At 48.8% G+C, this 23,916-nt stretch overlaps 1 protein-coding gene across 1 annotated transcript in view; it reads left to right on the top strand.

Moving 5' to 3' along the window:
* LOC137415250 (SLIT-ROBO Rho GTPase-activating protein 1) overlaps positions 1 to 23,916 on the top strand; it is a gene marked incomplete in the record, with an annotated part of 150,712 nt that overhangs the window by 2,722 nt on the left and 124,074 nt on the right. The window contains 2 exon segments of the mRNA XM_078775906.1: positions 22,567 to 22,747; positions 22,980 to 23,142. Of these exon segments, the coding sequence (XP_078632032.1) occupies positions 22,567 to 22,747; positions 22,980 to 23,142 (344 nt within the window).

The following is a 23,916-nucleotide window of genomic DNA, read 5'->3' as shown; positions in this document are numbered from 1 at the left end:
GCATGAGTTGAGCAGCGCGGGGCACGAAGCGGTGATAAAAATTCACCATTCCCAGGAATTCCTGCAGGGCCTTTATGGTGCGGGGACGCGGGAAAGTGGTGATGGCCTCGACCTTGGTTGGCAGCGGCACAGCCCCGTTCTTGGTGATGTGGTGGCCCAAAAAATCAACGGCCGTCGTGCCGAAGTGGCATTTGGCCGGGTTGACGATGAGGCCGTGCTCGCTGAGGCGCCCGAACAGTGTTCGGAGGTGGAGGAGGTGCTCGGCCCGGGACGTGCTGGCGACGAGGATGTCGTCCAGGTAAACGAAAAGGAACGGCAGGTCACGCAGCACGCCGTCCATCAAGCGCTGGAACGCCTGAGCCGCGTTCTTGAGACCAAACGGCATCCGCAAGAACTCGAATAAGCCGAACGGCGTGATGACTGCCGTTTTAGGGACGTCGGCCGCCCTGACAGGTACCTGGTGATATCCCCGTATGAGATCAATTTTTGAAAAAATGACCCGTCCCGCCAGACGGGCGGAGAAGTCTTGGATATGCGGGATCGGGTACCTGTCGGGTGTTGTAGCGTCATTAAGACGGCGGTAGTCGCCACACGGGCGCCATCCACCCCCCGGCTTTGGCACGATGTGCAGTGGCGAGGCCCACGCGCTATCGGAGCGCCGCACGATGCCGAGGTGCTCCAACGCGTCGAATTCGGCCTTCGCAACGGCAAGCTTGGCTGGGTCGAGGCGGCGGGCCCTGGCGTAGACCGGCGGGCCCGTGGTTGGTATGTGGTGCTCGATCCCATGCCGTACTGCGACGGCCGAAAACGTCGGCCGCGTGAGGGCCGGGAACTCCGCGAGCAGGCGAGCAAACTCGTTCGCCGCCGGGACGGTGCATGCCAGCTCGGTCGGCGCGGAGCTGCTCAATGTGCATACCAGGGAGCTGAAGGTTTCAGCGTTGATTAAACGACGCCGTTGGACGTCCACCAGCAGTCCGTGTGCGCAGAGGAAGTCGGCGCCGAGCAGAGCCATGGGCACGTTGGCGGTTACAAACGTCCAAGCGAAGCGTTGGCCGCCGAAGCAGAGGGTGACGTTGCGCGGGCCGAAGGTGCGGATAGTCGATCCGTTGGCCGCAACCAAGGAGGGGCCGCAAACCGCGGATTGCCTGTCCTGGTCAGAGGCGGGCATGACGCTCACTTGGGCGCCGGTGTCGCACAGGAAGCGCCGTCCGGACGCTTTATCCGTGATGAACAGTAAGTTGCCCGTGTGACTGTGGCCGGCGTTCATGGCAGGTAATGAACGCCGGCCTGGCCGTTTCCCGACCCGCCGAAGGTGCACGGGGGTCGGCATGTCCGGGCCTTCTGTCCGAACCTGGCATGATAGGAACACCACGCTTGGTCGGGTGGAGGCTTCGGACGTCGTGCTGAACGTGGTCGGCTCGGTATAGCGGCCGCCAATTGCGTCGGCAGTTCGGCCGTCGAACGCGCCGGGTGCTCGGGCGCCATGGATGGTGCATCAGGCGGCGGCGGGTCCCATGTCGCCGCTGCGATGCGCTGTCCCGCGGCGGAGATTTTGTCGGCTTCTCTGGCAAGGGCCCGGGGATCTGTGATCGTCGTGCTTGCCAGGGCGAGGCGTACCGGGTTAGGCAGCTGACGGAGGAACAGCTCCCGGAACAGGAATGCCGGAGAGTGCTCGCCGAGCAGCGAAAGCATGTAGTCCATTCGCTCGGAAGGGCGCGTGTCGCCGAGCTCCGGCAAATCGAGCAGGCGCCGTGCGCGTTCCGCCGCTGGGAGGGCGAAAGCATCGAGGAGAAGCTTCTTAATCGCGCCGTATTTGTCCGCGGCTGGCGGTCTCTCGAGGAGGCTCAGGGCGCGGGCTGCGGTGGCTGAACCGAGCGCAGCGACCACGTGGTGGAAGCGGGTGTCGTCCGCCGTGATGCCTCGCAGGGCGAACAGGGACTCCGCTTGTGCGAACCAAACCGCCGCGTGAGCCTCCCAGAAGGTAGGCAGTTTAAGGGCGACTGCCGTGTCCATGTCGATAGGTCACCAATGAAGGAGCTGTGGCTCCCACGTCGATCGAAAGAATGGACGCGACAAAAAGCTTGAATTCATCTGAGCTGCTTTATTAGAATCAAACACTCAGGCACTCTGGGAAAAACGTTTTACGGTCGGCAATATATATCTATTCCGCCAGGGGGTTTGCCCAGGCCTGGCGCCAGGGGGCGTGGCCCCGCGGGCCGGCTGCGGCCTGGCAAGCCGAGGGCGAGCCTGCCCGGGCGTCCCGACCGAGGCCTGGCAAGTCGAGCGCGGGCCTGCCCGGGCGTCCTGGACGAGCCCGGCCTGGTGATCGCTCCGCGTCCTTGATAGGTGCAAGGCGATTGTGTAACCCCAGCGGCAGCCGCTACAGCATCAATGGAATTTGTACATCATTTTAATTACGTGATCTCATATTTATTGTACGTCATCAAAAGGTAGAACAGATTTCCAATGGAGGTAGATTGGTGTATGGTGTATGGGTTGCAGGCTTCCTGCTGGTTTTGCAAATCTGGAATGGAATGTTCACACCTCTGGAGGCGTGATCAGCACCATGCAAAGTCAATGCGTCATTTTAATCATGACGCATGTATTATGTAACCAAGGTGACGTCATACACGAGGATGTGGATTAAATTCTGAGGGTGTCACTCTTGGCAGGTTTTGGTCTGAGTACCGGTTACCTTTCAGGTGGAAAAGCCACAGGATTTGACCTTTTATTGGAATCTGCTGCTAAATGTATGGCTTTTACATCATGTGGGCAGGTATAAACCTTTTGTAAAGCCTCCCACCTCCCTCCCCCCACCCCCCCCTTCGAACCCCTCCCCCCTCCTCCAACATTTACCTCGTCGAACAGTAGGGTATGGGTGGAGGTCTTGCCCACTTTGGGATTCATGGTGGAGTACTCGTACTCAGAGGTGTAATATTTACAGAATGTGAAGCCATTTCTTAGATCTTGCACGTGATTAACGAGGAATTGGACTGTGCACCTCTCCCTGCTGGTTTTTTTTTTTACCTGCGCCACCGAAGGTGGATGGAGGTTATGTTTTCACCCCTGTCTGTCTGTCTGTCTGTCTGTCTGTGAGCAGGATATCTCAAAAAGTTGTGGACGGATTCGGACGAAATTTGAGGGAGAGGTAGCATATGTGACAAGGACGAAATGATTAGATTTTGGTGAAGATCCGGATCCGGCTACTAGAATTTTAAAAGTGATTCTTCACCAATTGGGTTTTTGGGCCAAAAACGATACATAGCAGGATATCTCAAAAAGTTGTGGATGAGTTATGACTGAACTTGGTGGACGAGTTAGTTAGGTGACAAGAACGAGCCGATTAGATTTTGGTTCAGGTCTGAATCCAGATCCAGACTATCAGTGGATACAAAACATAAACTGTTCAGCCTGGCGGAGGTTTGCGCTCTACCGAGTGACGTTGTCGATCCATCTGCATCCATCCTAATTTGTATTTCACTACTTTGGACTATTGAGGATGTTTTATGGAAACAAGTATATATATTGACTGGAGTAGTGAATGTCATGATTTGGATCAGGTTCATCGTATGTGTTGTCGTGTAATTATAATTACATTTTATTGGAGCATATTTAATTGATTAGCTATCTGATAAAGAGGGGGTAGGTGGGGAGGGAAGATTAAAAGCAAAGAAAATGAGAAATACAAGGGACTCTGCAAAGGGCGAAGTCATTTGGCCCATCATGGCTTCGCAACATCAAAATGTCATTAATCCAATTTATTCGATTTATTGATTCCTCAGTATGGTTGGTGTAGGGGTGAGGAGCAGGCTAAGAAAAACCACCAGGGCAATGTACATATGTACTGTAAACACACCAAAAATAAATTGGTTATGAAAATAAACTTTTTTGTACAGCGCCTTCAGAAAGTATTCACACCCCTTGACTTTTTCACACTTTGTTTTGTTACAGCCTGAATTTCAAATTGTTTAGATTGAGAGATTGAGATTTCGATTTGAGAGATTTAGATTGAGATTGTTTGTCACTGATCTACACACAATACCCCATAATGTCAAAGTGGAATTTTTAAGAAGTTATTGGAAAATAATTAAAAGTGAAATACAGAAATATCTAATTTACATTCGTATTCAACCCCCTGAGGCAATACTCCGTCGAAGTGCTTTTGGCAGTGATTACAGCTTTGAGTCGTGTTTGGTATGTCTGTATCAACTTTGCACATCTGGATTTGGGGAGTTTCTCCCATTCTTCCTTGCAGATTTGCTCAAGCTCTGTCAAGTTGAATGGGGAGCGTCGGTGAACAGCAATCTTCATTTCTTTCCACAGATTCTCAATGGGATTCAAGTCTGGGCTTTGGCTGGGCCACACAAGGATTTTCACGATCTTGTTCTGAAGCCATTCCAGTGTTGCTTTGACTGTATGCTTGGGGTCATTGTCCTGTTAGAACATAAATCTTCACCGTCGTTTATGGTCTTTTGCACTCTGAAGCAGGTTCTCCTCAAGGATTTGCCTGTACTTGGCTCTATTCATTGTTCCCTCTATCCTTACACGCCTCCCAGTCCCTGCCCTGCCACTGAAAAGCACCCCCATAGCATGATGCTGCAACTACCATGTTCCATGGTAGAGATGGTGTTACATGGGTGATGAGCTGAGGAGCAGATCCAGGAATTTGAAGACAGAGGGGTGCACCAAGCCATAGTGCCGAAGGAGGGGGGGGAGTGGGTATGGGGGGTGGGGGGGTGGGGGGGTGTCTGGGGGTCCTCCACCAGGAGATTTAAAAAAATTGTCAGAAACGGCATTTCATGCATTTGTGGAAGTTTCTGCAGTTCCTTGGGTGCTTTCCTGGTCCAACAGTTCAGCAGATTCGAGATGATTAATGTCCAGATTGACGAATTGGTGAACTGGCTTGCCCAGCTGTTTGTGTTTGTGTGTGTTAAAACCCCTGAGCGTTGGTAAGCTGCCTGGAACGTTTTCCTTCTTCAAAATAATCTGGGCATGAGGGCCGTTCCAGGATATTCATAGCTTATAATTTATCATCAAAAATCCGAAGGGGTGGTGCGCCCCCCCCCCCCCCCTGGATTCTCCAGTAGAGCTGTGCTCAGTTTCTGCCACACATAGCGCTTTGCATTCAAGTCAAAGAGTTCACTTTTCATCTCATCAGACCACATTAATCTTTTGCTTCATGCTGTGAGTCTTTCACGAGCCTTTTTGCAAACTCCAGGCATGCTGTCATGTGCCTTTTTCTCAGGACTGGCTTCCATCTGGCCGCTCTCCCATAAAGCCAAGATTTGTGAAGTGCTGCAAAGACAATTGTCCTTTCGGCAGGTTCTTATATCTCAGCCAAGGAACTCTGGAGTTCTGTCAGAGTAGTCATTGGCTCTTGGTCACCTCCCTGACCAAGGTCCTTCTTGCCTGATTGCTAAGTTTGGTCAGACGGCCAGCTCTAGTAAGAGTCTCGGTAGTTCATATTCTTTCCATTTCCTAATGATGGAGCTCACTGTGCTCTTGGGAACTTTCAACACTCGAGAAATTGTTTTATTCCCTTCCCCAGATCTATGCCTCCTCACAATTCTATCTCGGAGTTCTACGGTCAGGTCCTTGGACTTCATGGTAGAGTTTCTGCTCTGTCCTGCACTGTCAACAATGGAACCTTCGATAGAAAGGTGTCGTTCTTTCTTAATCATGTTCAATCAATCGAATTGGCCATGGGCGTCGAATGCTTTTAAAATGTGGGGGGGTGGGGGGGGGTGGGAGGGACATTGCCTATCTGAAGCATGAAACACAGACACGCAGCCGGCAGACACAGCAATTGTCGAATTAAGCTTCACAAAGCAACGTGAGAAGACGTTCCACTTGAGCAAACTTGCGGCGCACCTCTGGCACCATGTTACCAAACACCTTCCGGTATCCCTGTATAAAAAGTGGGGGGTGGCGGGGACATGTCCCTGAGTATTAATTCAGTATTATCAGTATTATCATTATTATTATATATATTATCATTATATGTTATCATTATTATTATATTATTATTATATATTCAGTATTATCCCATCCCCCACCTTTCGACACCCATGGAATTGGCCACAGGTGGACTCTAATCAGGTTGTAGAGACATCTCAAGGATAGTCAAAGGAAATTGGATGCACATGAGCTCAATTTAGAGCGTCATAGAATAGGGGTTGAATAATTATTGACTCGAGACATTTCAGCTTTTCATTTTTAACTATTTTGTGAAAAATTCAAAAAGAAAAAAATCCACTTTGATATTATGGGGTATTATGTGTAGATCAGTGACAAGAAATCTCAATTTAATCCATTTTTAATTCAGGCTGTAACACAACAAAATGTGAAAAAAGTCAAGGGGTGTCAATACTTTCTGAGGGTGTATTTTTGGAGGTATATTTATAATGTATATTTATAATGTATATATAATGTATATTTAATGTATATTTATAATGTATATATAATGTATATTTATAATGTATATTTAATGTATATTTATAATGTATATATAATGTATATTTAATGTATATTTATAATGTATATAAAATGTATATTTATAATGTATATTTAATGTATATTTATAATGTATATATAATGTATATTTAATGTATTGTGGCGGACACAAAAGCCCACTGGCGTGGTGACATCATTCCACGCACCAAGTGGGCGGTGGCCACGCCCGAGGGGTAGGCGTGGCCTCATGATATACACCGGGCGACCAGCCCGGAGGAGTTCAGTGTTACAGTGTAGTCTTACAATAAAGACGTTTATATGTTACCGCTTGTCCGCTTCCTCCTTGCTCACAAGCAGCGCGCGTAACGCCGCGCTTTACTGGTGACCCTCGACGTTGTATCTGCCGTAGCGATCCTTCCGAACACGACGCCATTGCAATGGCCAACGACAAGGCAATGGCGATTAAACTTCCCGAATTTTGGGAGGCCCAGGCCGAAGTCTGGTTCGTTCAAGCCGAAGCCCAATTTCAGCTTCGGCGCCTCACCAACGACGACCTGCGCTACTGCCATGTCGTCGCCTCCCTCGGGCCCGGCACGGCCGCTCGAGTTGTGTCCGTCCTTCGCCACCCACCGGACGGCCACAAGTACGAGGCACTCAAGCGGCTACTCCTAGCCACGTTCGGCCTCACGGACGACGCACGGGCCGATCGCCTCCTGGATCTCCCCGAGCTCGGTGAGACGCGCCCGTCGGTCCGAATGGACCATATGCTGTCACTGTTGGGCGACGAAGCCCCCGGTTCGCTATTCCGGGCGCTTTTCCGTCGCCAACTTCCAGCGCAGGTTCGCCTCGCGTTGGCCGGGACCGGGCTAACGGAACCCCGAGCATTGGCGGCCGAGGCGGACAAGTACTTCGCCGCTTCGGACACGCGGGCGAGCGTTGGCGTGGCCGTCACGGCCTTCGACGCTGATGTTCCACAGCATCATCTTCTACAGCACGCTGATGTTCCACAGCATCATCTTCTACAGCACGCTGATGTTCCACAGCATCATCTTCTACAGCACGCTGATGTTCCACAGCATCATCTTCTACAGCACGCTGTGGTTCAGCAGCATGCTGATACGCACCTCGTGAACGCCGCCACGCCCCGCCCACCGCCGCGGTGAAAACCGCCACCGCGGGGAAAACCGGCGAATCCACCGGCCTGGCGGAGCCAGCCGCGCTCCTCCAGCTCCACCACCTGGTGCTGGTTCCACGCCAAGTTCGGCCACGAAGCTTGGCGGTGTCATCCGCCGTGCTCCTTCAACGGGTCGGGAAACGCCCGGGCCGGCGCTCAATTGTGGCGATGAGCGCCGGCCGTTCGAGCAGCCTGCTGTTCATAACGGACACCTTCTCCGGGCGCCGTTACCTGTGCGACACGGGAGCACAGGTGAGTGTCATTCCCGCCGGCACGTCAGACAAGCACGCCACGGGTGGGGGCCCCGCGCTGCTTGCCGCGAACGGGACGCCCATCCGTACGTACGGAAAACGCTGCCTCTCTCTGCGGTTTGGAGGGCAGGTTTTCCGATGGACGTTCGTCACCGCCGACGTGCCCATGGCACTGCTTGGCGCGGACTTCCTGTGCGCTAATGGGCTCCTGGTCGACGTCAAGCACAGACGGCTTGTCCAGGCCGAGACGTTCAGCTCGCTCGCATGTGCGTTGCCCAGCTCAACGAGCGGCTTGCCAAGCGGCTTGCCGAACGATTCGGTTCCGGCCACGTTGGTCTGTACGCTTCCGGCAGCGGACGCATTCACCCGCCTCCTCGCCGGCTTCCCGGCCCTCACGCGGCCCACCTTCTCGGCGGGGGCCGTCAAGCACGGGGTGGCCCATCACATCCCCACCGTCGGGCCACCGGTCTACGCCCGGGCACGCCGCCTCGAGCCGACGAAGCTGGCGGTGGCAAAAGCGGCGTTCGCTACCCTGGAGCGACTCGGCATCGTTCGGCGCTCAGAGAGCGCTTGGGCGTCGCCGCTGCACATCGTGCCGAAGCCCGGCGGGGGATGGCGACCGTGCGGGGACTATCGCCGTCTCAATGACGCCACGACTCCCGACCGCTACCCCGTCCCCCACATTCAGGACTTTTCCGCCCGTTTGGCGGGCAGGTCCTTCTTCTCGAAGGTGGACCTCATACGCGGCTACCATCAGGTCCCCGTCAGGCCGGAGGACGTCCCGAAGACGGCGGTCATCACGCCATTCGGACTCTTCGAGTTCCTGCGCATGCCCTTCGGTCTGAAGAATGCGGCTCAGGCGTTCCAGCGACTGATGGACAGCGTCCTGCGCGACTTGGATTTTGTCTACGTCTACCTGGACGATATCCTCGTCGCCAGCGCGTCCCGCGAAGAGCACCTACGCCACCTCCGCACGCTCTTCGAACGCCTGGGCCAGCATGGCCTGATTGTGAACCCCGCAAAGTGCCGGTTCGGCGCCGCCACAATCGATTTTCTGGGGCACCGTGTCACCAGGCACGGAGCCGTCCCCCTGCCGGCCAAGGTGGAGGCGGTGAAGGGGTTTCCGCGCTCCCGCACGATCAGAGGGCTGCAGGAGTTCCTGGGCATGGTGAACTTTTACCATCGGTTCCTGCCCCGTATCGCCCAGCTCCTGCGCCCCCTGCACGAAGCTCTCCGAGGTAAGCCGGGCAAAGGCGACGTTACCTGGACCGAGCAGATGGACACGGCGTTCACGGGCGCGAAGCTCGCCTTGGCTAACGCCACCATGCTCGCGCACCCGGCGCCCGATGCACCGATCGCCCTCACCACCGATGCCTCGGACTACGCGGTGGGCGCGGTGCACGAGCAATGGGTGCGTGGAGCTTGGCAACCGCTGGCGTTCTTTAGCCGGCAGCTTCGCCCACCCGAACGCCGTTACAGTACCTTCGACCGCGAGTTGCTCGGACTTCACTTGGCGGTCAGGCACTTCCGCCATCTGCTCGAGGGCCGGGCGTTCACTGCCTTCGTCGACCACAAGCCGCTGATCTTCGCGATGGGCAAGGTCACCGAGCCGTGGTCGGCCCGGCAGCAGCGTCACCTCTCGGCCGTGTCCGAGTACACGACGGACATCCAGCACGTCGCGGGGAAGGACAACCCGGTTGCGGATTGCCTTTCCCGGGCCGTCGCCCACGCAGTCCACCTCGGCATCGACTATGCCCGGATGGCAGCGGACCAGGCCGCTGACCCCGACGTCCAGGCCTTGCGGACCGCCGTCACGGGCCTCCGCGTCACCGAGGTGCCGTTCGACGGCGCGGGCGCGGCCCTCTTGTGCGACGTCTCCCTCGGGCGTCCTCGCCCCATTGTGCCCGCGGGCTGGCAGCGCCAGGTGTTTGACGCCATCCACGGCCTGTCCCACCCGGGCGCGAGGGCCTCCCAAAGGCTGATCGCCGACAAGTTCGTCTGGCATGGCCTCCGGAAGGCCGTCCGCGGCTGGGCCAGGACATGCCTCGCGTGCCAGCGCGCCAAGGTGCACCGGCACACCCAGGCCCCGTTGGCCCCGTTCACGGTGCCGGAACGCCGGTTTGACCACGTCCACGTGGACCTGGTGGGACCTCTGCCCCCCTCGCGGGGTTTCACCCACGTCCTCACCATGGTGGACCGCACCACCCGGTGGCCGGAGGCCGTGCCCTTGGCGTCGACAACGGCGGCCGATGTCGCGCAGGCTTTCATCGCCACCTGGGTCGCCCGGTTCGGCGCCCCCTCAGACATCTCATCCGACCGCGGCCCCCAGTTCACCTCGGAGCTCTGGGGGGCGGTTGCGCAGGGGCTCGGGGTCCGGCTGCACCGAACCACGGCCTACCACCCCCAGGCTAACGGCCTGTGTGAGCGATTTCACCGCTCATTGAAGGCCGCGCTCCGGGCCACCCTCCGCGACGGCGGCTGGGTCGACAGGCTCCCCTGGGTCCTGCTGGGCCTCCGGACGGCGCCCAAGGAGGACCTGCGCGCATCCGCGGCGGAGTTGGTCTTCGGGCAACCGCTGCGGGTGCCGGGCGAGTTCCTCCCCGACTCCACGGCACCATGGTCCGCGGCACAGCAGCGCTCCGCTCTGCAAGAGACCGCCCAGAGGTTCGCCCCGGTGCCAACGGCATGCCACGGGCACCCACCGACGCACGTCGCCCCGGAGCTTCGCACGGCGGAGTACGTCTTCGTCTGCCACGATGCCCATCGGACACCACTGCGGCCCCCGTACGACGGGCCTTTCCGCGTGCTGGAGACCGGGGCGAAGCACTTCACCCTGGACATCGGCGGTACTCCTGACCGCGTTTCGGTAGACCGCCTCAAGCCGGCCCACCTCGATGTGGACCATCCACCGCCAGTGGCCCGAGCCCCACGTCGGGGCCGCCCTCCTGCGGGCAGACCCCCGGCACCGCCCAGCCCCGCCGCCACGGCGCCCCCCGGTCCTGCACCCATCCCAGGGGCAGCCAGGGGCATCCCACCTGGTATCCCTGCACCCCGGACGCCGCCGATCGCCAGGGGGCGCTTCAGCCGGGTCATTCGACTGCCCCACAAACTGGCCCTCCAGGTGCGCGGGAATTCTGGGGGGGCGCGTGTGGCGGACACAAAAGCCCACTGGCGTGGTGACATCATTCCACGCACCAAGTGGGCGGTGGCCACGCCCGAGGGGTAGGCGTGGCCTCATGATATACACCGGGCGACCAGCCCGGAGGAGTTCAGTGTTACAGTGTAGTCTTACAATAAAGACGTTTATATGTTACCGCTTGTCCGCTTCCTCCTTGCTCACAAGCAGCGCGCGTAACGCCGCGCTTTAGTATATTTATAATGTATATATAATGTATATTTATAATGTATATTTAATGTATATTTATAATGTATATATAATGTATATTTAATGTATAGGTATATAATGTATATTTATTTGGCGGAGAGAGGGCTGGGAGAGGAGGATGGGGTGATGGACTGAATGTTGGCAGAAGGTGGAAAACTGAGTGTTGTGCAGGTCCCTACGCCCATTAGTTGGGCATGTGGGTCTGTGGTAGTATTAGCAGTAGTAATAGATGGAATGAAGATGCAAAAGGGGAGGTTTGCTTCTCTACTGTTCATCTAAAGACATAACTCTCAAGGGTGAAATAAAAGTTTACAGAAAAAAGGTTACCACCTTAGTTAACTTCTCCATATATACACCCTGCGAAAATTTTAAAACAAGCAATTTTGATCCATATACATGTTCTGGCCCTTGATGGAAAAACATGCAATGTTGTCTACCAAAAAAACCATTACAACTAGATGGTATTCATAGAATACTTACCCTGCACATTATCTGTCAACTTGGTGCGAGCGAACTTTTCTGTTTTTGAACGTTTTTTTTCTTTGATCCTCTGTGGCGGCCAGACCACGTGAGCGATAACATCATCTATCTATAATTCCAGTAATCTCTGTGTGTGTGTGTGTGTGTGTGTGTATGTCTGTGTGTTTGTTTGTTTGTTTGTCTGTGACCGCTGTTTCTCGACAACCACGGGTCCGATATACTTTAAACTTGCCAGGTATATTGCTGGGGACCCGAGGATGTGCCTTTTCAAGGTTTCATATTAATCGGACAAGTAGTTACCGAGCTATGTCCAAAAAACGATTCAACCAATCAGAGAGCAGCGAGTTATCACATGTGCCGAACGTGGCGAACAGACTCTGCCTCGGACGGCACATTTGAGAGCGTATTCATTTATTTCACGTTGGCAAACTATGTTGGCGTTAAACTATGTTTTAAAACTAATTAAAACTAATTTGCGATTCATCGTAACTGCGATATGCGACCTTCCGGACAGTCAAATGAGGACGTCACTTCCGGACTTACGGATAGTCATAGTGACGCTGAACGTGGCGAGCAGACGCTGCCTCGGACGGCACATTTGAGAGCGTATTCATTTATTTGACGTTGCAATCTGTGTTGATTGTTGTAAGGTACGATCGATTGTAGTACATACATATTTATATTTTGTACATATTCATTACGGGCACGTCACGGGTACGGGTACGGTACGGGTACGGTTCCGGGTACGGTTCCGGGTACGGGTACGCCACGTACGGGCACGTCCTAGTCTATCTATAATTCCAGTAATCTCTGTGTGTATGTGTGTGTGTATGTGTGTGTGTGTGTGTATGTGTGTGTGTATGTGTGTGTGTGTGTATGTGTGTGTGTCTGTGTGTCTGTGACCGCTGTTTCTCGACAACCACGGGTCCGATATACTTGAAACTTGCCAGGTATATTGCTGGGGACCTGAGGATGTGCCTTTTCAAGGTTTCATATTAATCGGAGAAGTAGTTACCGAGCTATGGCGATTTCTTTACCAAACTCCGCAAGCCGTTCGCTTTGGACCAAACCATTTCATGTAAATAGAGGGGGGGGGGGGGGGATTGTCACCGTACTCGCAAGCCGTTCGCTTTGGACCAAACCATTTCATGTAAATAGAGGGGGGGGATTGTCACCGTACTCGCAAGCCGTTCGCTTTGGCTTTGCGAATGGACCAAACCATTTCATGTAAATAGAGGGGGGGGATTGTCACCGTACTCGCAAGCCGTTCGCTTTGGCTTTGCGAATGGACCAAACCATTTCATGTAAATAGAGTGGGGGGATATAATTTTAGATATATATATAGTACGGGCATGCCCTAGTAATAATAATAATAATAATAATAATAATAATGCATTTATTTTATATAGCGCTTTTCAAGAAGCCCAAAGACGCTTTGACAGAGTACAAAAAACAAGTGCAAAAAGACAAAAATCAATAGGTAAATAATCAAAGCAAAAGGAAGGAGAAGGAGAAGAGATAGTCAGGGGTTAAATGCTGTGGGTTAAATGTTGAATGCAGTGTTGAACAGGTGGGTCTTGAGTGATGTTTTGAATGTGGTGAGTGAGGAGGAGTCTCTGATGGTGTGAGGTAGTGAGTTCCAGAGGGTGGGAGCAGCGATGGAGAAGGCCCTGTCCCCCCAGGATCTGAATTTGGTCCGGATGGGGGGGGGGGGGGGGGGTCAGGAGGTTGGTACCAGCAGAGCGGAGGTTGCGGGTGGGAGTGTGTCTGGAGAGGAGGTCAGCCAGGTAGGATGGGGCCAGGTTATGGAGGGCTTTGTAGGTCGAGGATATACATCATAAATGTATATCCTCTAATATAATTGTTGCATAGATCACACTCAATAAATTTCAAACTGATGAGACTAAGCATTGTCCCTGTCAAATTATGACGTCATAATTACGGCACAAATGACGTCATCGTTAACAACACCTATTTCTTTACAATGAGCCACGTTTAATTTTTTTCCATAGAGCGGTTTTGGAGATATAGAGGTGCAGCGTTTTTCGGTTTTACCGCCTGGACCACATGACCTATGACGTCATGATTATCATAAAAATATTGTACAGGAGGAGGCGCTCCTATGGTGAAAATTTCGTGTCTATCAGACCAACAGTTGCTGAGATTTTTATTTATAATGATCGGATAAGTGTTGTACTTGTCGAATTATGATGTCATAACGAAGGCTTCATCATCATTAACATATCTTATTCCCCATGGGGAATAGTTGACAATGCGAATGGAGGGGGGTGGTGTGGAACGAGACCGGAGATGGGATGGGATGTGGCAGGGGGAGGGGTGGGAGGAGGGATCCGGCAATGCCCGGTACCTTTGCAAGTCCTCAACGATTCTCTCTACCTATCTCATTCTAGTTAAAACCTCTATAGCTACTGTTTCTGCTGCCACTACCTTTCCAAGGAGATCATTCCATGCATTAACTCGAACGGCACTCAGTAGAGAACATACCTCCGCCTGATTGGCCATATCAGTCAATGGTGAAGAATCACTTTAAAAATTCTACTCTGTGGATCCGGATCTGGATCTTCACCAAAATTGAATCGATTCTTCCTTGTCAAACACACAACCTGTCCAACAAGTTTCGTTCAAATCCATCCATAACTTTTTGAGATATCCTGCGATGAATCGTTTTTGGCCCTATCTCCTAATGGTGAAGAATCACTGAAGAAATTAAATAATTCTCATATCCGAATCCATATTCAGATCTTCACCAAAATCGAATCATCCTTGTGAGACACCCAACCTGTCCACCAAGTTTCGTCCAAATCCGTCCATAACTTTTTGAGATATCCTGCTATGTATCGTTTTTGGCTCCATCCCCCAATGGTGAAGAATCACTTTTAAAATTCTAGTAGTCGGATCCGGATCTTCACCAAAATCTAATCATTTCGTCCTTGTCACATACGCTACATCTCTGCCAAAATTAGTCCAAACCCGTTCACAACTTTTTGAGATATTTTGTTCACAAACGGACAGACAAACAGACAGACAGGGGTGAAAACATAACCTCCATCCACCTTTGGTGGTGGAGGTAACTACACTCTGAGTAAATGATCCCTGCCTGACTACCATCCAAACTCTCTTTCATTCTTTACCCTCAGCTGTGGCCCTTGGTCCTGTCCCTGGTCCTGTCACTGTCCATTCTGCTGAAAATTTAATCTGCATTCATTTTGTTTGTACCCTTCATTATCTTAAAATTCTCTTACATATCCCCACGTATTCTCCAATTTTCTTATGTACAAAGTCCTGTCTCCTTCAGCCACTCCTCATAGTTCATCTCGCCGAACCTGGAATCAAGTTATTTATCTGTGTGCTCTATGGAAGCAATGTCCTTCCTCAGATGTGGGTGTGGAATGGAGGGGATATGGAAAGGTATGGATTAGATTGAGGTGATTGAAACTCGACTATGTATATGTAAAAATATTGGAATGTGCCAATTGATTATTCATTCAAGATCATTGGAATCTCCTGCAATGAATCTGAGTCTATGAGCCTATCACTTCCACATCACAGGCAGGTCAGTGGTCTCTGTGTTGTACCGCCTCTTCTAGTCTTGCACCCGCTGCACTCTCTGTGCCTTGTTCACCACAATGTTTCCTGCAGGGTGCACACACCTCAATCAAATGGACGTGCAGAAACCCCGGGTTTCTGCAGGGTGCACACAGGGTTTACCATCAACCCCCTTCTGGTGAAATTCCCAAAATGCAGAATCACTGCACTCCACTCCACTCATTCGATCCTCTTTTCTTTCTGCCTGTGGAACTTCCACATTCTCTTCAATCTCATTGTTCATTCCAGATCTTCAAGACAACTATTCACCACCATCTCAGATCTTCCCCCATCCAAAATTGTGTTCTTTCTTTTACCACCGTTAATCCTCCATAAGCCCACTTCTTTCCAAGTTTCCAGCTCTTCCTTCCTGAGAGTTGGCTTCTCCATCAATCTTGTCCACCCCGTGTATCCTCCCCAACCCCTCATTTTTCTCCACATTCCTTATTACCTCCGCCACCAAAGGTAGATGGAGGTTATGTTCACCTTTGTCGGTCTGTTTGTTTGTTTGTGAACAGGATATCTCAAAAAAGTGTGCATGGATTTGGTGGAATTTTGGTGGAGAGGGTGGGTTTGTGACGAGGACGAATTGATTCGATTTTGGTAAAGATCCAAATCTGGATCCGGATAAGAGATTTTTTTTCAGTGATTCTTCACCATTGAGAGATGGGGTCAACAAGCGTTACGCCTCGGTCCCCCGTCGGTGAAGTGATGTGAGTTGACAAAGTGGAAGACGCAGGAAACATGGAAGAGTCGATAATATTTGCGAGTGGGTTGGAGACACACCCACAAACCAGATTAGAAGTTAGTAGTTGGTTTATTTTTCAAGATATTTCGCTCACAAGGTTCAGACATATATGGCGGCGGCCATCTTGGATTTTGATGTGGCGACCCAATTTTCAATAGCGTTCTTCCTTATGCCCAGATACACCCACACACCGGATTAGAAGTTAGTAGTTCATTTATTTTTCAAGATATTCCGCTCACAAGGTTCAACGCACGCACACACGCACGCACGGACGCACACCCGGAAGGAGGGGAAAACCATAGTCCCCCTTTCGCTCCGCGGTGCGACGGGGGACAAAAACGATACATAGCAGGATATCTCAAAAAGGTGTGCATGGATTTGGTGGAATTTTGGTGGAGAGTGTGGGTGTGTGGCAAGGACGAAATGATTCGATGTTGGTAAAGATCTAAATCTGGCTCCGGATAAGATAATTTTTTAAGTGATTCTTCACCATTGAGAGATCGGGCCAAAAACGATACATAGCAGGATATCTCAAAAAGGTGTGCATGGATTTGGTGGAATTTTGGTGGAGAGTGTGGGTGTGTGGCAAGGACGAAATGATTCGATGTTGGTAAAGATCCAAATCTGGATCCGGATAAGAGAATTTTAAAAGTGATTCTTCACCATTGAGAGATCGGGCCAAAAACGATACATAGCAGGATATCTCAAAACGTTGTGCATGGATTTGGTGGAATTTTGGTGGAGAGGGTGGGTGTGTGGCAAGGACGAAATGATTCGATGTTGGTAAAGATCCAAATCTGGATCCGGATAAGAGAATTTTTTAAGTGATTCTTCACCATTGAGAGATCGGGCCAAAAACGATACATAGCAGGATATCTCAAAACGTTGTGCATGGATTTGGTGGAATTTTGGTGGAGAGGGTGGGTGTGTGGCAAGGACGAAATGATTCGATGTTGGTAAAGATCCAAATCTGGATCCGGATAAGAGAATTTTTTAAGTGATTCTTCACCATTGAGAGATCGGGCCAAAAACGATACATAGCAGGATATCTCAAAACGTTATGGATGGATTTGCACGAATTTTGGTGGAGAGTGTGGGTGTGTGGCAAGGACGAAATGATTCGATTTTTGTGAAGATCTGGAGCCATATCTAGATACTATAATTTTTTATGTGATTCTTCACCATTGAGAGATAGGGGGGTAGGGGGCAATGATATATAGCATGATATCTCAAAATGTTATGGACAAATTCTGACGAAACTTGGTAGACAGGTTGGGTGTGTGACAAGGACGAATCGATTCGATTTTGGTGATTATCCAAATCTGGATCCGGATAAGAGAATTTTTAAAGTGATTCTTCACCATTGAGAGATCGGGTCAACAACGACACATAGCAGGATATCTCAAAAAGTTATGGACGAGTTATGACAAACTTAGGTTGGCAACAAGAACAAGCCGATTAGATTTTGGTTCAGGTCCGAATCCAGATCCGGCCTACCAGTGGATACAAAACGTAAACTGTTCAATCCGGCGGAGGTCTGCTCTCTACCGAGTGACGTTCTCGTGTCTTCAAGTCTCCCTCTATTTTGTTCCTCAACTCCGCTGTTGGTGTGTTCCCCCTCTCCTTCTACTGCTCCTTTTATTCTGTTATGTCCTGTTTGGTGCTATGTCTTGGTCCCCACGAGCCTCGGCTTTGTACAAAAAACAAAAAAAATTTGTATCACGCTTCCCTTGTATTTGTCAACACGGGATCAAATTGAAGATGTTGGAAGCCACAATTGTGGGATATTATTTTGTGGATGAATTACGCATCTTGAACCATTTATGAGAATGGAGGAGTTTTTAAAACTTCATTTTCTCAACATTGACCAATTATTGTGACTTATCACAGTCGTATTGCAATGACTTGTTCAATTTACAAAGTAATCTATCTCTGTTCATGTTAATGGATCGTTAACTCATGAAATTAGAGCCATCATACATGGCAGGATTGCAGAGGAATACTGGTGCCAAGATTCGAGCCAGAAATAACATTCATTTTGTCATGGGAGGGATACCATTCAGGGGTTTATAAGTATCAAATGAACCATGCATGGCCTCATCATCGCAAAGTATTCATCACCGCTGAAGTGGAATACACATATACATGTATTGGATTCCTAATTTGCAGGTCAGCTGGGTTGTTGCCCCACCAATTTGTGCCCTCTGTGAGAATTGAACTCCGGATCGCCAAATTCCAAGACAAACGTGATGCCACTGCATTACATAAGAGTGTGGGCACACACACACACACACACATACACACACACACACACACACACACACACACACACACACACACACACACACACACACACACACGTTGCATGCATATACATTCTGCCTTCTATTTCTCTTTTTCATTGTACTCCTCTCGAGGATTTCTGAGAGGAAGAACAAGTTTCCAGCTGGGCCGGAAATGCCGGCATCTGCACAAAATTTCATTGCACTCCGCCTGCATTCCCACCCGCTCCCTGCGCCCGCTCCCTGCTCCCTGCGCCCGCTCCCTGCTCCCTGCGCCCGCTCCCTGCGCCCGCTCCCTGCTCCCGCTCCCTGCGCCCGCTCCCTGCGCCCGCTCCCTGCTCCCTGCTCCCGCTCCCTGCGCCCGCTCCCTGCGCCCGCTCCCTGCTCCCTGCTCCCGCTCCCTGCGCCCGCTCCCTGCTCCCGCCCCCTGCTCCCACTCCCTGCGTCATTCTCTCACATACCTGGACCCACATTCCAGCATTCAATTGGTCCAAACTGAGTAATCACCCCCAATGCATGCCCCAACCTCATTTGAGAATTGCATGAGCCATTTTATTTAGCAGGGTTGTCGAGGATTACTGGAGAGGCTGGAGAAATGGTTTTGACTTTCATAGGAAATGTATTTATAAAGCATTGGGTTAGTCGCTTCGTAGCACGTGACTTTCCTGCTCACACTAAACCAGTGGAACGTTCACATGGACGTGCAGAGTTTTCAACCAAATCGTCATGCTTGTGCCACAAATGGCATCATACGTGTAAACTACTCACTTCAATTCATTGTCTGCTTTCAGCCAACTGTACAGTTTTGCCATATTTGTTAAACAGCTTTTTCTGATTAGATAACATGTGGCTTAATAGCTGCTTTATGCCTCCGCTGACAAAACCGCCGGAGGCAGTATGTTTTCAGGTCGTCTGTCCAGCTGTCCATCCGTCTTTGCGTTCGTCCGTCCGTGATAAGTTATCGTTACCGCGATAACTTTAGAAAAGTTGAAGGGATCGAAAGCAAACTTGGTAAGGATATGATGTAAAGATGAAGTGATTCGATTTTTGGGTCCCGAGGTCAAAGGTCAAAGGTCAAAGGTCAGGATCCTGATAGGTTTCCGTTACCGCGATAACTTAAGAACGGCTGAAGGGAACGAAATCAAACTTGGTACAAGAATGTATACATAAGCAAAGATGAACTGATTAGATTATGCGGTCAAGAGTTCAAAGGTCAGAGGTCGCGTTAGGTAAAAATTAAGCTACTGTGCTAACTTGTGAACCAGTGAAGGAATTTTGACCAAACTTGGTATAAGTATATATCATGATGCAAAGATTAACTGACTAGATTTCTGCATCAAGAGGTCAAAGGTTAAGGGTCAGTTTCTGTAATAGGCTTTTGTTACCGTGATAACTCAAGAAAAGCTGAAGGGAACTAAGTCAAACTTGGTACAAGTATGTATATATAATGATGTAAAGATAAACCGATTACATTATGGAGCTAAGGGAACAAAGGTCAGAGGTCCCGTCAGGTAAAAAATCTGTTCCCGAGCTAACTTGTAACAAGAGTTCTTATGGGATTTTTCTCTTAACTCTCTTGTTGTTCTTACGGGATTTTGACCAAACCTAGTGCAAGTATATATTATGATAAAAGGATGAACTGATTAGATTTCGGCATCAAAGGTCAAAGGTCTGATGTCATGTCAGGTAAAAATGTGATACTTGAGAATAGTTGAAGGGATTTAAATCAAACTTGGTTCAAATATGCATAATTATATAATATGGGGTTTAATGGATTTGCAAATAGGGCTTTAATGGATTTGCAAATAGTGGTTTAATGGATTGCAAATAGGGTTTTAATGCATTTGCAAATAGGGGTTTAATGGATTTGCAAATAGGGGTTTAATGGATTTGCAAAGAGGGGTTTAATGGATTTGCAAATAGCAGTTTAATGGATTTGCAAATAAGGGTTTAATGGATTTGCAAATAGGGGTTTAATGGATTTGCAAATAGGGGTTTAATGGATTTGCAAATAGTGGTTTAATGGATTTGCAAATAAGGGTTTAATGGATTTGCAAATAGGGGTTTAATGGATTTGCAAATAGGGGTTTAATGGATTTGCAAATAAGGGTTTAATGGATTTGCAAATAGGGGTTTAATGGATTTGCAAATAGGGGTTTAATGGATTTGCAAAGAGGGGTTTAATGGATTTCCAAATAGGGGTTTAATGGATTTGCAAAGAGGGGTTTAATGGATTTCCAAATAGGGGTTTAATGGATTTGCAAATAAGGGTTTAATGGATTTGCAAATAGGGGTTTAATGGATTTGCAAATAGGGGTTTAATGGATTTGCAAATAAGGGTTTAATGGATTTGCAAATAGGGGTTTAATGGATTTGCAAATAGGGGTTTAATGGATTTGCAAAGAGGGGTTTAATGGATTTCCAAATAGGGGTTTAATGGATTTGCAAAGAGGGGTTTAATGGATTTCCAAATAGGGGTTTAATGGATTTGCAAATAGGGGTTTAATGGATTTCCAAATAGGGGTTTAATGGATTTGCAAATAGGGGTTTAATGGATTTACAAATATGGGTTTAATGGATTTGCAAATAGGGGTTTAATGGATTTGCAAAGAGGGGTTTAATGGATTTGCAAATAGGGGTTTAATGGATTTGCAAAGAGGGGTTTAATGGATTTCCAAATAGGGGTTTAATGGATTTGCAAATAGGGGTTTAATGGATTTCCAAATAGGGGTTTAATGGATTTGCAAATAGGGGTTTAATGGATTTACAAATATGGGTTTAATGGATTTGCAAATAGGGGTTTAATGGATTTGCAAATAGGGGTTTAATGGATTTGCAAATAGGAGTTTAATGGATTTGCAAATAGGGGTTTAATGGATTTGCAAATAGAGGTTTAATGGATTTGCAAATAGGGGTTTCATGGATTTGCAAAGAGGTGTTTAATGGATTTGAAAATAGGAGTTTAATGGATTTGCAAATAGGAGTTTAATGGATTTGCAAAGAGGGGTTTAATGGATTTGCAAATAGGGGTTTAATGGATTTGCAAAGAGGGGTTTAATGGATTTGCAAATAGGGGTTTAATGGATTTGAAAATAGGAGTTTAATGGATTTGCAAATAGGAGTTTAATGGATTTGAAAATAGGAGTTTAATGGATTTGCAAATAGGAGTTTAATGGATTTGCAAAGAGGGGTTTAATGGATTTGCAAATAGGGGTTTAATGGATTTGCAAAGAGGGGTTTAATGGATTTCCAAATAGGGGTTTAATGGATTTGCAAATAGGGGTTTAATGGATTTCCAAATAGGGGTTTAATGGATTTGCAAATAGGGGTTTAATGGATTTGCAAATAGGAGTTTAATGGATTTCCAAATAGGGGTTTAATGGATTTGCAAATAGGGGTTTAATGGATTTGAAAATAGGAGTTTAATGGATTTGCAAATAGGAGTTTAATGGATTTCCAAATAGGGGTTTAATGGATTTGCAAATAGGAGTTTAATGGATTTCCAAATAGGAGTTTAATGGATTTGCAAATAGGAGTTTAATGGATTTGCAAAGAGGGGTTTAATGGATTTCCAAATAGGGGTTTAATGGATTTGCAAATAGGGGTTTAATGGATTTCCAAATAGGGGTTTAATGGATTTGCAAATAGGGGTTTAATGGATTTACAAATATGGGTTTAATGGATTTGCAAATAGGGGTTTAATGGATTTGCAAATAGGGGTTTAATGGATTTGCAAAGAGGGGTTTAATGGATTTGCAAATAGGGGTTTAATGGATTTGCAAATAGGGGTTTAATGGATTTGCAAATAGGGGTTTAATGGATTTGCCAATAGGGGTTTAATGGATTTGCAAATAGGAGTTTAATGGATTTGCAAATAGGGGTTTAATGGATTTGCAAATAGGGGTTTAATGGATTTGCAAATAGGGGTTTAATGGATTTGCAAATAGGACCATGATGATGTATTAAAATTCTTCCCGACATGATCTCAGGTCAATCCGTTTTGCTAATGGGAATGTTATTCACAGCAACTGTAATGACCTTTTTTGCCACTTTTCCCTTTGATGTATTTGACCTGATGTGTGTCCATCAAGGTTGGCCTTCATATCATAAAAGGCTAAAAATATGGCAAAAACGTTGGTGTTTTCTTGGCCAATAAGTACACTTGCATCTCTCTTGTTCTTATGCAGAAGTGCGAGTGCAGTTTGCAGATCGACTGCACGCCATCGAGCAGCAGACTGAGAATCGACTGCACTTGCTGCAAGAAGTACAGGAGTTTCTGAAGCGCCGTGCAGAGCTTGAAGCCGACTACGCTCGCAATCTTGACCGCCTCGTCGATCGCTTTTATGGCCGCCTGAGAGCAAACACAAGGTTAGAACACCCATCCATTCCACCATGTTCATCCCTCTACCGACATTATTTAACACTCAGTCACAAGTGGCTACAGTACATCTTTCAGCCTCATTTTACACACATTTCTCATTTAGCTGAATGTTTATTGTAAGGGTTGATTTCGTTATTTTGTCATGGTGAACCTTCATCATGTATCTTTCTTCGTCGGAATTTGGTAAGTTTTGTCTGTAGCTTTCTGGCATATCTGCAGTAGTGAGCAGGTCCAGGCCTTGCCTGCAACTTGCTGGCAGCTCATGTTGAGTCAAGTTCGACGTGAAGGACGAGATCATGCCAAGCTCGGTGAACTTTACTCCAGTGATGTGGTTCTCAGACTCGCCCAGCTTGTGGATGACACCAACCGATTGTCACGCAAGGTGTGTAAATGGCAAGAGATGCCACTGTGACTATGGTGCATACAATAATCATTCGTGATATATGAAGAGCGATCGTAAGCCTTTGACCTTACAAAATGTCTATAGCTGACGTTTATGAAATTGTATTTTTGGTTCACGAGTTATCAAGTGACCACTATATTCGTCATGTGTGTGCGTCTGTCTGTGTGTCTGTGTGTCTGTCTGTCCACAGCATAACTATCCGATGATATTCGATCTTGATGAAACTTGGGTGGGAGTTGATATCATGATCTAGTTGTGTCCTGCCGAGAGTGGGCGTATTGCGCCCATTGTGGGCGGAGCCACGCCCGAAACAGATGTCTTTTTAGGGGGTAATCGAGTTCAAGCTGCATCTTCTCCGAGTGGGTTTGGTGGAATCTGACAGGGGTTTCGATATTTGTTTAGGCCAATGTCACGTGTCTAGCCCACGGAGCTCGATCCCCACCCCCCCCCCCCCCTTTTGGTTATTTATTTATTTATTTTTTCATTTCATTTTTCACCGAATTTTCGGTATTGTGTAGCTAACTAACCTCATCACTGATTATACATTATTTTCTAGCTCATTTCAAGGTCAGTAACCTTCGTTTTGACGTTTCCGGGCCTGGCCTCTCCGGGCCTGTTTCGGTTATAGTCCGTCCTTTGTCATTGAATACCGCTCGCTCGTGAACCGTCGTCGTCTCCTGACTTGTAATACATACATTTTTCACAAGTTTTTAACTCCTTATTCACTCACAAATAATCTTTTCTTTTCTACTT

The sequence above is a fragment of the Myxine glutinosa genome, chromosome 4 (assembly GCF_964187855.1).
Source record: "Myxine glutinosa chromosome 4, kmMyxGlut1.1, whole genome shotgun sequence".
In the NCBI taxonomy this organism is placed as follows: domain Eukaryota; kingdom Metazoa; phylum Chordata; class Myxini; order Myxiniformes; family Myxinidae; genus Myxine; species Myxine glutinosa.
The sequence above is the reverse complement of the archived record's forward strand: the minus strand, read 5'-3'. Positions and strand labels throughout refer to the sequence as shown.